This window comes from Nomascus leucogenys, chromosome 16, assembly GCF_006542625.1.
Source record: "Nomascus leucogenys isolate Asia chromosome 16, Asia_NLE_v1, whole genome shotgun sequence".
NCBI lineage: Eukaryota > Metazoa > Chordata > Mammalia > Primates > Hylobatidae > Nomascus > Nomascus leucogenys.
This window is the reverse complement of record NC_044396.1, coordinates 4861688-4878085: the sequence shown is the minus strand read 5'-3', so window position 1 is coordinate 4878085 and position 16398 is coordinate 4861688. Positions and strand designations below refer to the sequence as shown.

Genomic DNA, 16398 nt, shown 5'->3' with positions numbered 1-16398 from the left:
CTGCCTCATCCTCCTGAGTAGCTGGGATTACAGGCCTCCACCACCACACTCAGCTAATTTTTTTGTATTTTTTATTAGAGATGGGGTTTCACCATGTTGACCAGGCTGGTTTCCAACTCCTGACCTCAGGCAATCCACCCACATAGGCCTCCCAAAGTGCTGGAATTACAGGTGTGAGCCAGTGTGCCTGGCCAAATTTTTTTTTTTTTAAGCCTGAATACATTGGAGTTGCACTGTATAAAGAGATAGAATGCTATGATTTTACCTTAACCTTAAAAATTTGTAAATATTTTAATGTCCATAGTACTTTGAAAGGCTAATAACTGATGTCTACATTTTACTCTAAAGTTTTGCTTCCTGAAAATTATCTGGATTTTAATTTACTCTTTTTCTCTGTCTTTTTTTCTTCAGTGCTCCAGACAATGAAACATCCAAATCTGCTAATCAAGATACCTGTAGTCCTTTTGCAGGGATGCTCTTTGGTAGGCACAAAATTTCTAATTAGTTGGACTTGTATAGAGTGTCTTATAATCCTTTTTTAGCGAGAACTCAGTGTCGTAATTAATACTATTTTTACTAATAGTAGAAAATATTTGTAAGTGCTTACTTTACGCTAGGTACTATTCTAATTATTTAACATATATAGCTCTGTATAATTTTATTTTGTATTTTTTAAATTTTATGTATCTTTTTATTTTTATTCATGATGTTCATGAACACATCTATGTATAATTTTAAAGCTAAATTATTTAGTGATGTGCTTTCCATAGGTGATAATAAAATTATTAGTTTCAGTAATCTTTTTATTTGCAAAATGGATTGATCATTACCAATCAGTAATGAGCTTTTAATTCCATATTTTATTAGCACTCTGTTGCAGTGTGACTGTTTCTTATATTCTGCTTTTTAAAAATATTTTGTTTTATATATGATAGTTTTTTCCTTAATTCTTTTTTTTTTTTTTTTCGAGACGGAATCTCCCTCTGTCGCCCAGGCTGGAGTGCAGTGGCGCAATCTCGGCTCACTGCAAGCTCTGCCTCCCGGGTTCACGCCATTCTCCTGCCTCAGCCTCTCCGAGTAGCTGGGACTACAGGCGCCCGCCACCACGCCCGGCTATTTTTTTTTTTTTTTTTGTATTTTTAGTAGAGACGGGGTTTCACCATGTTAGCCAGGATGGTCTCGATCTCCCGACCTCGTGATCCGCCCGCCTCGGCCTCCCAAAGTGCTGGGATTGCAAGTGTGAGCCACCGCGCCCGGCCTCCTTAATTCTTCTTTCTAGTTTCTTCAGCTAGTACAAAACTGCTTTGTATTTTAGTTTATTTTCTCCAAATTAAACCTTTCTTTCCTTTGTTCTTTTCATGTAGTTTCTGAGAAGGTGTTTTGTTCAAATCATGATGATGGTCTAAATTTTCTATTTATTGGAAGTCAGAGTCATTGCTGAATATAAGCTTGTTTTGCTATATTATACTTGTCACGATCTAACACCAGAAACTCTGAGGAGAGCCTTGTTTCTGGTTTGTACCTTTAAATATGTAATAGAAAAGAGGTCTTTGTGTGAAAACTGTTAGAAAAAAATGAACTGAAATTTGGTTTTAGTAAAGTATATGAAGAAATTAACACTCTAGATTCATTCAACGTAAAAACAGTCAGTAAATTAAATACTGGTTTAGAGACATATTATTGCATTATATTCTCAGGTTTTTGTTCCTTTGTGAATGGCTATTGTGAGAAAAATGGCATGCCACCTAGAATTCTAGTGTAATATCTGTAGGTGAAAATTGACCAGTTTAATCAGTACCATGTAAAGGATATATATATATATATATATATATATATATATATTTTTTTTTTTTTAATTTTGAAACTGAGTCTTGCTCTATCGCTGAGGCTGGAGTGCAGTGGCACGATCTTGGCTCACTGCAACCTCCACCTCCTGGGTTCAAGCGATTCTTGTGTCTCAGTCCCCAAGTAGTTGGAATTACAGGCATGTGCCACCATGCCTGGCTAATTTTTGTATTTTTAGTAGATACGGGGTTTCACCATGTTGGCCAGGCTGGTCTCAAACTCCTGACCTCAAGTGATCTGCCTGCCTTGGCCTCCTGAAGTGCTGGGATTACAGGCATGAGCCAGTGTTCCCGGCCGATGTATTTTATAAAACATGGTAAAATAAGAGAAATGTCTTTCTGAGCTGAGAGCCTACTGATAAATAATTTTATCAATAAAAGGATTATTGTACCCTGACTTTTTAAAGATGAATGGCATGAGTTTATCACTAATGCAATCCAGGATTTATAGATGAATATTTGGTAAGACAATGGACTCTAACATTTGAAACAAACCGTTAAAGTCATTTAATTCAATGACTTATCTCCTGGTTGATCTTTTCCCCCCCAAACTATGTTTGTACATACCTATAGGAAACTTATGATTTCCAGAGACAGGACATTCCATTTTCAGATAGCTGTGATTGTTATGATACTCTTATTTCAATTGAACTGAAATTTATCTTCCTATAATTTTGCCCCAAGGATGTCACTTGGGGCCTTTTGCTTCATTTAAAAAGTGAGATCATTGATTTAGTTTAGAGCTAAATAACAAATGTATTGTGGGGTTTATAAGAGAACCATAGGTAATTTAGAAGTATGTTTTAAAATTTCCAAGTATTTGGGGATTTTCCTTCTGTCTTTTTGTTATTGACTGCTTGTTTAAGCCTCTTATGATCCAAGAATATAATTAGATTAATTTCAGTTATTTCAAATTTGTTAATTTCTTTGACAAAGTTTTTTTTTTTTTTTGAGTGGCTCAGAATATAGTCTGTCTTGGTGAGTGTTTAGTGTGTGCTTGAAAGAATGTGCATGGTGCAGTTGTTGAGTGTAGTAGTTTATAAATGTCATTTAAGGCTGGGTGTGGTGGCTCACACCTGTAATCCCAGCATCTTGGGAGGCTGAAGCAGGAGGATCACTTGATTGAGCCCAAGAGTTTGAGAGCAACCTGGACAACATAGGGAGACCATGTCTCTACAAAAAGTAAAAAATAAAAAAATTAACTGGGTGTGGTGGCACGCATCTGTAGTCCTAGGCACTTAGGAGGCAGAGGTAGGAGGATTGCTTAAGCCTGGGAGGTTGAGGCTGCAGTGAGCCATGATTGTGCCACTGTACTCCAACTTGGGTGACAGAGTAAGACCCTGTGTCAAAAGAAAAAAAGAGTTAAGTCAAGTTGGTTCATCGCATGTTCATGTCTTGTATATCCTTAATGAATTTTATCTGCTTCTATTGATTGCTTAGAGAGAAGTGTTGAATTCTCTATCTTGTCCTTCGTGTGAGGCCTGGAGTGCCAGAGGGATTTTCTTAGTGTTCCTGCGCTCTCCCCAGTTTTCAGCAAGACCTTCATGTCCTTGACAGTGAGGGCATCTCTCCCTTCACACTTCCCCCTTCTCCTCAGTATATTGCTGTTTATTGTTACTTGATGCTGGACTGGTCCTGTGCATCTGGGCCTCAGGGATGGGTCTTTCTCAACATTTCTGTCCTTGCCCAGGATGATAGCTAAACTCTTCTTTGTGTCTGAGGAGGATTTTGCATCAGATTTTTCACCAGATTTTTTTGCCCTTCCCCTAACAGTAACACGCCTTTGCTGTGTAAGAGTGTGGGATACTAGGTCCAAGCTGATTTTCTGTCCCTTCACCAATAGCTTGCAGCCTTTGCTTTGTATAGTCTGCTTTGAAAGTCTGGAATGTGGGCCATGTTTTGTGCCTGAATGTCACAAAAGTATCTCTTTCAGGTCTTCTGTATTGTTTGATCCCAGTTTTTCTAGTGAACATTTGGAAATTGCATTCAGGCAGCAACTCCAGTGGGTCAAGTCTGGGCATGGTTTTCTGAACAGATCCTTTGCTAATGGTCTCAAAAGGCTATAATCAAGGTATCTGCCAGGCTGCCTTTTAACCGGAGGCTTGAGTGGGGAAGAATCTGCCTCTAAGCTAATTCAGGTTGTTGGCAGAATTCATTTCCTTGCGGCTGTATGACTGAGGGCCCTGGCTTCTTACTGGATACCCACTGGAGGCTGCCCACAGTTCCTAGTGGCCATCTGCTGTTCCTTGCCATGTGGGCTTCCTCACCATGGTTACTCACTTTATGCCAGCGAGAAGAATCTCTAAATTCAGGGATGGCGCAGTCCTTCTTCTAAGGGCTTTCACCTGATTATATCAGGTCCGCCTAAGATAATCTCCCTTTTAATTACTTAAAAATTAGTTGATTTGGTACCTTAGTTACATCTGCAAATATTTTTCCATCTTTCCATATTTTAGTGTATACAAGTAAGTTACAGGTCCCACCCATTCTCAAGGCGAGGGAATTATAGAGGGATTCAGCTGGGAGCAGGGAACATAGTAGCCATCTCTAAAAAATTTTGCCTACCATTGTCACATTTCTCTGTTACTAATGTTGCAATCTCACACATGCTCCTTAATGTAGCAGTTTCTCATTGTCTGAACTAGTACCCCAGGTTCTTTGTCCCATGTCCAAGAAAATTAAGAAACATAGACACAAAGGTGGGGTTGGAGCAAAAGTTTAATAAGTGAAAGAAAAAAAGCTCTCTGCGGGGAAGAGGGGAGTCCAAGTGGATGGCGGGTTTACAGCTGAATTAAATAGCTTTTATAAGAAACTCTTCATCTCTGTAAGAGCTTGAGTAACTTCTTTTATCAGTAAAGCTGTCTGTGCTACTCCCATTATCTTATACAGCTGTGGGCACATCTTTAGGCAAGCAGAAATCTGCTTGTCTTGTTTGTATAACTGTGGGTTTGTTTTAGATAAGACACCCCCGCCCTACCCCCATGCAAGTTCCCACCATGAATATGCCTAAAAGGGGGTGGAAACTTTTTCCTGGGAGTTCACTAATTAGACAAAGAACAAAGAGCTCTGTGCTAGACCCTGTTTGCTTATCTGTCCAGGTGCAGTCTGAGGTTTTTCTTTTTTTTCTCCCCCAGGTTGTTTTATTTTTGCCTGTTGCTGTGACTTTTCAAGCAGGCTACTTCTGCAGTCTGAATTTTTTCCCAAATGATTTTTCCTTTCCTTCTGCCTCACTAAAGACCAACTTGATCTGAGTTCAGTTTTAAGCTTAGCTAAGGACCTCTAGAGTAGCTTTCCTTTCAGAGAATAGTTTAGTCTTACTACTACAGAGTGACCTTTCTGACATGTTCCCTGAAAGACCACCAAGAACATAGCTGGCTGGAGCTTGAATTTCGCTCCTTTGTTTCAGGTCTGAGAACTGTTCAGTTTACATATCCTTCTTAGTCTGTTGCCAGGCCAAATGGAATTTCACTCTGTGAATGCACAAACTAGCACACTGCAAAGTCTGAAGGGACCTCCTGTGGATTTCTGGAGCTCTTTTTATGCTTCCTATTGGATCTTTGCTCCATAACTTCTAGCCATTTTAGCCTTCCTGAATTTTGCTCTTTATCTACTCAATTTAGCTCACTTTCCTGGCCCTCTTTTGGTTCTCTTTACCTCTTTACCTGTATCTGTGGTCTGGAAATTTCATTTGGGCAGAAATTGGGTGATTATAGGGCTCACCTCAATTACAGTTCTGCACTACCTATCGTCCAGTATCTGGAAAACAATTATTTTGTGTATTTTGCACAGTTTTCTAGTGTTTCTGTTGTTGTTGTTGTTATTTGTTTTTTAAACAATGTGAGGTTAAGTCTTGTGCTTGGTTATTCTATCATGGTCAGAAGTGGAATGGGAATATTTTATTATAAAACACAGTTATTAACCTTAATGTAATTTATGTTAACCTCTATGGGAGCTTCACATTGGCTGACAGCTATGCTTAATGGACAAACTGAGATGCTGTGTGCTCACTGATGGTTGGAGACCGATAATGAAGGCAGTACAGAAATTGCTGTTTCAATTGCATTCTTGATACCCTGTGATTTTTGTAGTGTTCCAGATCTTGCATATTTAGATTAAGAGGTTATTTTGTGGCATTAAGATATGCAATAATAATAATCTTCTCTGCATTCAAAATTTTTGATTAACTGGATTTTTGTATAAGGAATATCAGGGTGAGAGGTTTGTATTTTTTCCTGTAGAATTGAAGTTTTTTGAGCAGAGTGCCAGTTTGATTAGTGTATTTTATGACAGTTAATATTACATAGTGTTCTGGATCTATTGGAGCAGGGAGAAGGGAGTTGGGAAGACTGGTTATTAGTTAGGAAGTTATTGCTGCGATCCAGGTTAGATGTAGAGAGGACTTATCCAAAGTTAATGGCTCTTGAGAATAGAAAGGAGGGGGCCTCATACGAAGTGACTAGAAGAGGAGAAGCAGTCCAAATTATAGTGAGATTTTGAGGCTCCAGTATTGGGCCATTAGTAGAAAATGAAGAGGGGCAGTTGGTTTTGAGATGCTTGTTTGCGATTGAAATGTTAAATTTATAAGACATGGAAGATATTAATGGAAATATTATTTAGATTGTTAGACAAATGGAGTTGGGATAAGAATATTTTGTTATTTAGGAAAATTTTTGACTAATGGTAGAGGCATGGATGTGATTACTGTATCTTGTGTTTGACACATAGTAGGTACCCATTAATTACAAAAGTAATTGAAGAAGGACTGATTCATGTGATTTTTTTCCTTTTGTATTTCTTGCATATTAGTAATTATATAATACAATTAAGATGGAGTTTTTAAGGACTTGACTTTCTAATTGCATACGATGCTTAAGAGTTAAGATTGTATTTTTCTCATACCACTAGGAGGTGAAGATCGAGAACTTATTCAGCGAAGGAAAGAGAAATACAGACTAGAACTATTGGAACAAATGGCTGACCAACAGAGGAACAAGAGACGGTAATGAAAGGTTTGCATTTAAAAGAGATATTTTGAGTTTAAAATGCATTTGTGTAAAATGACATGATGGTTAAATAACGGGTTGTCGTTCTAATATGATGTTTGATTTGTAAATCACTTATATTTTAATCTCTACATGCTAAATCAACAAGGAAAATAAATACTAAGAGAGTTGTTTTTTTTTTTTTATCATAAGTAGCAAGTGAGAGTATTTATGTATTCTGTAATAGGCCTTTTACTTCCCTCATTGATTTCTTCAGTTTTTGATTTAAGGTAGCATTTAATGTTATAGATATGCCCATTGAATTATCCCATATATAGTAACAAATATAAAAGTATTTTTTGCCACATGAAATGGTATGCACACACACATACATGCAAAAAAAAAATTGTATCCTATAAATTTAACATTTCCATCCCAAATGAGCATCTCAAAACCAACTGTCCCTCTTCATTTTCTATTAATAGCCCAATAATGGAGCCTCAAAATCTCACTATGACTTGGATTCCTTGTCCTCTCCTATTCACTTCATATGAGGCCCCCTCCTTCTTTCTGTTCTCAGAGCCATTAAAGTTGGATTAAGTCCTCTCTACGTCTGACCTGGATTGCAGCAATAGCTTCCTAACTAATAACTAGTCTTCCCAACTCCCTTTTCCCTGCTCCAATAGATCCAGCACACTATGTAATATTAACTGTCAAAAAATACACTAATCAAACTGGCACCCTGCTCAAAAATCTTCAACGGCTTCCTCAATTCTACAGGAATGGTAAATCACAAGTATTTATGTTGTATATAGGTATCATTGTTTGTAGTCTTTCTTGTTGAAATACCTATGAGATATTATAGTTTAAAATTAGGAATAGAGTTTAAAATTAGAAATTTTAAATATAGATTAAAATTAGAAATTACCGTGGCTCACGCCTGTAATCCCAGCACTTCGGGAGGCCGAGGTGGGCGGATCACGAGGTCAGGAGATTGAGACCATCCTGGCTAACACGGTGAAACCCCATCTCTACTAAAAATACAAAAATTAGCCGGGCGTGGTGGCACATGCCTGTGGTCCCAGCTATTCGGGAGGCTGAGGCAGGAGAATTGCTTGAACCTGGGAGGCAGAGGTTGCAGTGAGCCGAGATCACGCCACTGCACCCAGCCTGGGCAACAGACTGAGACTCTTGACTAAACAACAACAGAAACAACAACAACAAAATTAGGAATAGAGATCTCGTTTTGAGAGAATTTGAGACCTGTTATCTCTTAGTTTTTGCCTTTTTCCCTTATCTCAGAGGAAGCCAATATCTACTGTTTGATGTTAGCTATTTTTAACATCATTTAAAAAACCCTATTATTAGGAAGTATGGTAGATATATTTAAATTTTTACCCTTCTTTTTGCTAACTGAAAATATATGTATACCCTAAAAGAGGTTTTTTGTTTTACAAGGTAAAGATTTTATTTTTGTGTTTTATTTTGTGTGAATTAGTCTTTGAAATACTCTAGGCATTGGCTTAGAGATACATAGTCTAAGTTAGTTCTCATGTGAATTCTAGTTTACTTTGTATCAAGTAAAAAAATTTGGCTTTCAGTATTATTTAAGGCTGTAATGTCAGTTAAAGGAATTATTTGTTTTTGTAGATGTATTGCATAGACTTTGTGTATAAGCTTCTTTCAGTGATGACTTATAATTTTGATAGTTTACTATATCTTTTTAATATGTAAAACTTTAATTTCGTTTAGAGAAAAAGATTTAGAACTCAGGGTTGCAGCGTCTGGAGCACAAGACCCTGAGAAATCGGTAAGGGTTTCTGGCATCTTTTAATGTTTAATCTTTCATCAAATGATCCTCAAATGTGGTGGCAGGTGGGGATAGAGAATATTGGGAAAAAAAGAGAGTAGACCAATTTGAACAGTAATAAAGTTAACTAAATTCAGTTCTCATGATGTGTAAATTCTCTTAACTGTTATTTCCTTGAGGTAATTTTTCCTTTTTCATTTGTGTGCCATTTTCTTAAAGTTTAAATTAGTTTTCTCTGCTTTATTCACATGTACTATTCCATGGGAAAGTTATCTTGGTTAAATTTACAATTGATGTTAATATTTTTCTTGAATACATCTTGATCACTTACTTTTCTTATATTGGAGTGATTTCCGAGAAAACTGACAACTTTATTTTTAAAGCGTTTTAGTAATTGTTACTTATTGTAACATTAGAGAGATAATAATCCTTATTTTTACTTTAATTTTGCAATTTTCATCATTAAGTGGAATGAATTACTCACATCATTGCAGTTAAGTAAGGAGGAGGTAATTTATTGTTTTTACCACAATTTATTTTTTCTGTAGTTGGTTATGTAGTATTTATTTCTAATACAAGTCTTGTTTTATCTTTGAATGATGATTAAGACGTTTAATTTCATTAAAAAGCTCATTCTTAAAAAAGATGCAGCAACTTAAAATTATTTACCGGTAGGCAACTTTTGATTTGCTTTTACTTATGCTGATAATATATCCTGTGGGTTATCTATTTGGAAAAGTTTAATATTGCACCAGCATCACTCGCAGTATGCTTCTAGGTTAACCTGATAAATCATTCCTGATAAGATAACCATGGTAGGAAAAAAAGAAGATAAATTTCAAAGCTAAATATATTTTCTTTTGTCAATCAAAAGTTTCCTTTTAAAAGGTGAGCTTTTTAATGTAATATGTTGGCCTGTTAAATTTTGTATTTATGGTTACACTAGTGTGTGACAGACCTTATTTATCTTTGAATTGAAGCTCCTATAGAGTGTCAAGTTGATTTATGACAATAAATAAGTAATTAGAGGCAACAGTTAGGCCTTTACTTTTGGGTTTACTTTTTTTTTTTTGAGATGGAGTCTTGCTCTGTCGCCCAGGCTGGAGTGCAGTGACGCAATCTCAGCTCACTGCAAGCTCTGCCTCCCGGGTTCATGCCATTCTCTTGCCTCAGCCTCTCTGAGTAGCTGGGACTACAGGCGCCCGCCACCACGCCCTTGGGTTTACTTTTGATGTGCAAATCTTAGAAAAGGGCACATAAGTGATGTTCTAAAGTAGAGATTAGCAAAGTGTGGCCTGTGGCCAAATTTGTTTGCTGCCTGTTTTCATAAAAAAAAGTTTTATTGCAGCACAGCCTTGTTCATTCCTTGACATACTGTTTGTGGCTGCTTTAGCACTATGGCTGAGTCTGCTCATTATGAAGAGGCTATGTAGTCTTGCAAATCTTAATCTATTTACTGTCTAACCCTTTACAGAAAGCATTTGCTAACCCTGTTTTACAGAATACTTTGATAACAGAAATGGCAATTAGAGAAGTAGCACAGTGTCCTACTACATAGAAAGAATACTACAGGTATATTTAAAATTAATATCTGACTCTAGTCTTTGCTTAATTATTTACTAATAGTGAGACCTTAGGTGATATATTACTTCTCAGAGAGCCTCAGTTACCCATTTATAAAATAAGCATTAGATATTCAAAATCTGGCTGGGCACAGAAGCTCACACCTGTAATTCCAGCACTCTGGGAGGCCGAGGCGGGCGGATCACTTGAGGCCAGGAGTTCGAGACCAGCCTTGCCATTGTGGTGAAACCCCCTTCTCTACAAAAATTAGCTGCGTGTGGTGGCAGGTGCCTGTAACCCCAGCTACTCTAAGTCTGAGGCAGGAGAATTGCTTGAATTCGGGAAGTGGAAGTTGCTGTGACCTGAGATCGTGCCACTGCATTCCAGCCTGGGCGACACAGTGAGACTCTGTCTCAAAAATAAATAAATAAATAAATTGATAGATAGATAGATAGACAGATATTCAGAGTCTTTTATAGCTGTAAAATTCTGTTATTCAGTAAATAAATAAAAATAGAAATTCAGAGTCTTTTATAGCTGTAAAATTCTGTTATTCTGTGACTGTCTTAAGTGCCTGCTGGGATAGGAGGTCTTTGGAGGTCCCTTCCACCTTTAAACTTATGATTATATGTAACAAACAGATTTTTTTTCTTTATTTTAGCCTGATAGACTAAAGCAGTTTAGTGTGGCACCAAGACACTTTGAAGAGATGATACCACCTGAAAGACCCAGAATAGCTTTCCAGACACCTCTCCCTCCTTTATCTGCCCCATCTGTCCCACCCATCCCGTCAGTTCATTCCATTCCTTCTCAAAATGAAGATTTGCGCAGTGGACTCAGCAGCGCTCTTGGTGAAATGGTGCCTCCCAGGTGCTTGTTTAAATGTTTTGTGTTTGGGAATTAGGTACGGTATTGCTATATTTTATGTTTAGAAGGATGTGCTGAAGCAGATGATGTTATTCTTCAGAGATTTTGTACAGTTAACAGTTTTGTGAAATAAATTCTCTTGAAATTTGTTTTTTTCTCTGCTATTATATAAAAAGGGAAATTCTTAAAACATTTTATTGTTTAAAGATGATTTTGTATCTTTAGAATGAATTACTAAGTACATTTTAGTATTTATTTAGTTTTGGGTTGTATTTTGGGATGTCTGTTTTTGATATCTTTTAACATATAAAAGTTGTACATTTTTTTCAATTTTGTTGTTTCCACTTGGCAAACATTGAATTCTTCAATTTGTACAGAAAAAGTTTCTAATGTGGCTCTTTTACACGTATAATTTTATTTTAGCTTCTGTTTCCTTCAGCTCATTCTCTGTGATTACTTATGGGCTGTGTAACTCAAATGCGTGAGATAAAAAGTGTTGAGATTATAAAACCTGTAATTTAGGTATTGGGGTAAAGATTTGATTTCTATAGGTGAAAGGCATCACGCTATAATAGAGTATACATAAAGAAAATCCTGTTGTTAACACTGATATTTTCTGGGCTATACTTTCTTCTTTGTAGGGCCTGGGCTTATTTTTTGTTCACTGTTAGTGTATTAATTATAAAATATATTTAAATTTAGAGGTGTTTTTCTTTTTTGAACACTGATATTTTCTGGACTGTATTATTTCAGTAGAAGTTGGTCTTTTAGTTACTAACCAACTGTAGAAGTGTGTTTACTGTACTTATCAGGGGCTTTGTGTTTTTCATCTGATGGCTTCCTGACTCAAGAATAGGAGGAATTGGAATTAACAGAGCATTTTATGGTGGTCTCAGCATTGAATTAGGGATTGAAAGGTTGGCTTTTCTATCTGGATTTTGGGCAAACCACACCTTTGTTGAACTTCAATTTTCTCATTTGTAAAAGTGGAGTAGTAGTATATTTTTTTCATGTTTACAATTATAGGGTTGTGAGGATTAGCTTGTATAAATCTCTCTAAAATTTGATTTAATGATAATGACAGCTCCCTTTCATAACAGTTATTTGACATTTTTGTTGATGTATCTTTGTTGTGAGGATGGTATAGGGGTTAGACACATTGAGTGGCTAGTAAATATGAAAGATATTCCCTACTGAAGAGAACTTCAGTGCCTTCTTAGTTCTTTGGAATTATTTTGAAGTATATGACAAGGGAGAACCTGTTAAGATACAACAGTGAGAACATTCTAGAATGCTGCCATCTCTTTCTTTTCATTTAAAGGAATTTGCCTTTGCCATTTTTACTACTGAAAAATACTGCATTGGTAGCAATACAGAGATATTTCCTGATCAGTAATGAAGTGCTAATGTAGAGGTTTTCAGAAGTTTTAAATTTATGAAATACTAAAGATTATGTCAATACTTTACTGTTGGTATTTAAGTTGCTTTTATTTTACTATTAAGAAATAGTAAAGTTTCCTCAGTCAGACTGAACCATTTGTACTCACACTGTTTCGTAGCTCTTTGCCTTCTCTTTCTGGATTGTCCTTCCTCTAACACACACAAGCTCACTCCAGTACCATGGCTTAAGCGTTGCCTCTTCTGGAAAGCCTTACATGTGCTTTCTTTCTCTCCCTCATGTGATTTAAATGTCCCTGCTCCTGTACCTATAGCAATCTGCATTTTTTGGGCTATATTACTATTTAATTTAATTTGCTTGTACTATTATTAATTATTTAATTTGCTTGTGCTTGACTGTAGTTGTTTATTTTCATGTTACTCCTGAGGGACAGGGACCATGTCTGTCTTTATTTGATACTGGCACATAGTGCCTATTGGATATTAATTGATTGAATATTAACCTAGGTTTTTATCTTATATAAATGTACCTGAAATTGTGAAATCCTATGTAATAGTATTTGCTTTTTGAGTCATAATTTTTGATGAATGATTGGAGCAAGATGGTGACTTTTTCTAAAGTAGTGATAGGATTTTCAGTACTGTTTTTGCAAAAGAGTAATATCTTGATTTTTTTAAAAATTGCAATGAAATATGAGAGGAATTTTTCATTTTTCTTTTCATACAGGATTGCACCTCTGCCTCCACCTCCCGTACTACCACCTTTGGCTACTAACTATCGAACTCCTTATGATGACACATACTATTTTTATGGGGCCAGGAATACTTTGGATCCCAGTCTTGCTTATTGTAAGTTATCTATAGGGTAAGCATTTTCTCCCCGCTTGGCTCAATAAGGAAAATTGTTTTTTTGTGTAAACAAAAAATATCTAAATGAGAAAAGCACAACTTTGCTTAATTCAGATGTTATATATTGACTTAATAAATGCCCTATTTTAAAGCCCAATTATATTTTATAGTTATTTCCTTTTCATCTTAGTTTAAGAAATAATGATTGTGTTTTCTTATGTTGTTCTTTGCTAACTTCTAGCCCAGAAGGAAATATTGATGGTTTTCTCTACGTAACATTTTGATTATGTACCTTTTTCTGGGGGAATAAATAAAATACTATTAAATGATTATTCTAAATAAACGTGTTTTTTTTTTTTTTTTCTTTAAGATGGTTCAGGAATGATGGGCGTACAGCCTGCAGCTTATGTTAGTGCTCCTGTCACCCACCAACTAGCACAACCTATTGTGTAAGTTATTAGTTAAGAGAATAATTTTTTCCCCACTTTTATTTTGTAAAGATACACATAACCTAAAAGCCACCATCCTAACATTTTAAAGTATACTATTTAGTGGTATTTAATATCTTCATAATGTGCAACCTTCACCACAATCCATCTTCAGAATTCTTTTCATCTTGTAAACTGAAACTCTATACCCATTAAAAAATAATGGTGTACCTCCCCATTCCCCTACCTCCATTCTCTGGCAACTACCATTCTATGTCTCTGATTTTGACTACTCCATGTACCTCATATGAGTAGAATCATACAGGGTTTATCTTTTTGTGACTGGCTGATTTCACTTTGCATAATGTCCTCAAGGTTCATCCGTCTTTTAGCATATTTCAGAGTTTCTTTCCTTTTTCAGGCCGAATTATAATCCATTGTAATTGTATACAACATTTTGCTTATCTAAAATCTATCCATTTATCCATTAGTGGACACTTTGGGTTGCTTCCACATTTTGGCTATTTGTGAATAATGCTGCTGTGAACATGAATTTACAAATATCTCTTTGAAATCTTGTTTTCAAATTTTTTGGATCTGTACCCAGAGCTGGAATTGCTGGGTCATATGGTAATTCTATGTTTAATTTTTTGAAGAACTGCCATACTGTTTTCCACAACTGCTATACTTTTTTATATTCTCACCAATAGGGCACAAGGGTTCCAATTTCTCCACGTCTTTGCCAATACTTATTTTCTTTTTCTTTTTTTTGTAGTAACCATTCTAATGAGTATATGGTATTTCATTGTAGTTTTAATTTGCATTTCCCTAATTATTAGTGAGGTTGAGCATCTTTTCATATGCTTCTTGGCCATTTGTATATAATCTTTGGAGAAATGTCTTTCCAAGTACTTTGCCCATTTTTGAATTAGGTGGTTTGTTTTTTGTTGTTGGGTTTTCAGAGTCCTCCATATATCCTGGTTATTAATTCTGTATCAGGTATTTGATTTGGAAATATTTGCTCCCATTCTGTCTTGATATTGCCTTTTGATGCACAAAATTCTTAAATTTTCATAAAGTCCAATTTGTCTATTTTTATTATTGTTGCTTGTGCCTTTGGTGTCATGTCTGAGAAATCATTGCCAAATCTAACATCCTGAAGCTGCCCTATGTTTTCTTGTGAGAGTTTTATAATTTTAGGTCTTATGTTGAACTGTTTGAGTCATTTTGAGTTAATTTTTTTTATGGTATTGCATAAGGGTTTGTCTTAGTTATTTTGTATGTGGATATTCAGTTTTCTTAGCACCATTTGTTGGAAAGACTATCCTTTCTGCGTTGAGAGATATTGGCATTCTTTTTTTTTTTTATTTTTATTTTTTTTTATTATACTTTAGGGTTTTAGGGTACATGTGCACAATGTGCAGGTTTGTTACATATGTATCCATGTGCCATGTTGATTTCCTGCACCCATTAACTCGTCATTTAGCATTAGGTGTATCTCCTAATGCTGTCCCTCCCCCCACCCCACAACAGTCCCCGGAGTGTGATGTTCCCCTTCCTGTGTCCATGAGTTCTCATTGTTCAATTCCCACCTATGAGTGAGAACATGCGGTGTTTGGTTTTTTGTCCTTGCGATAGTTTACTGAGAATGATGTTTTCCAGTTTCATCCATGTCCCTACAAAGGACACGAACTCATCATTTTTTATGGCTGCATAGTAGTCCATGGTGTATATGTGCCACATTTTCTTAATCCAGTCTATTGTTGTTGGACATTTGGGTTGGTTCCAACTCTTTGCTATTGTGAATAGTGCCGCAATAAACATACGTGTGCATGTGTCTTTATAGCAGCATGATTTATAGTCCTTTGGGTATATACCCAGTAATGGGATGGCTGGGTCAAATGGTATTTCTAGTTCGAGATCCCTGAGGAATCGCCACACTGACTTCCACAATGGTTGAACTAGTTTACAGTCCCACCAACAGTGTAAAAGTGTTCCTATTTCTCCACATCCTCTCCAGCACCTGTTGTTTCCTGATTTTTTAATGATGGCCATTCTAACTGGTGTGAGATGGTATCTCACTGTGGTTTTGATTTGCATTTCTCTGATGGCCAGTGATGATGAGCATTTCTTCATGTGTTTTTTGGCTGCATAAATGTCTTCTTTTGAGAAGTGTCTGTTCATGTCCTTTGCCCACTTTTTGATGGGGTTGTTTGTTTTTTCTCTTGTAAATTTGTTTGAGTTCATTGTAGATTCTGGATATTAGCCCTTTGTCAGATGAGTAGGTTGCAAAAATTTTCTCCCATTCTGTAGGTTGCCTGTTCACTCTGATGGTAGTTTCTTTTGCTGTGCAGAAGCTCTTTAGTTTAATGAGATCCCATTTGTCAATTTTGCCTTTTGTTGCCATTGCTTTTGGTGTTTTAGACATGAAGTCCTTGCCCACGCCTATGTCCTGAATGGTATTGCCTAGGTTTTCTTGTAGGATTTTAATGGTTTTAGGTCTAACATATAAGTCTTTAATCCATCTTGAATTAATTTTTGTATAAGGTGTAAGGAAGGGATCCAGTTTCAGCTTTCTACATATGGCTAGCCAGTTTTCCCAGCACCATTTATTAAATAGGGAATCCTTTCCCCATTTCTTGTTTTTGTCAGGTTTG

The 16398-nt window shown here is 36.2% G+C and overlaps 1 protein-coding gene across 14 annotated transcripts in view; it reads left to right on the top strand.

Annotated features, from left to right (window-relative positions):
- Window positions 1–16398, top strand: part of CSPP1 (centrosome and spindle pole associated protein 1) — a 137720-nt gene that overhangs the window by 41184 nt on the left and 80138 nt on the right. For 6 of the 14 annotated variants that reach the window (XM_030795207.1, XM_030795213.1, XM_030795204.1 and 3 more), the window contains 7 exons: window positions 412–482; window positions 6750–6843; window positions 8579–8636; window positions 9104–9145; window positions 10861–11069; window positions 13192–13313; window positions 13684–13762. In XM_030795207.1, the coding sequence (XP_030651067.1) occupies window positions 412–482; window positions 6750–6843; window positions 8579–8636; window positions 9104–9145; window positions 10861–11069; window positions 13192–13313; window positions 13684–13762 (675 nt within the window). The remainder of the gene's footprint in view (window positions 1–411; window positions 483–6749; window positions 6844–8578; window positions 8637–9103; window positions 9146–10860; window positions 11070–13191; window positions 13314–13683; window positions 13763–16398) is intronic. The other 8 variants (XM_030795208.1, XM_030795212.1, XM_030795211.1 and 5 more) reach the window with 3 other exon arrangements.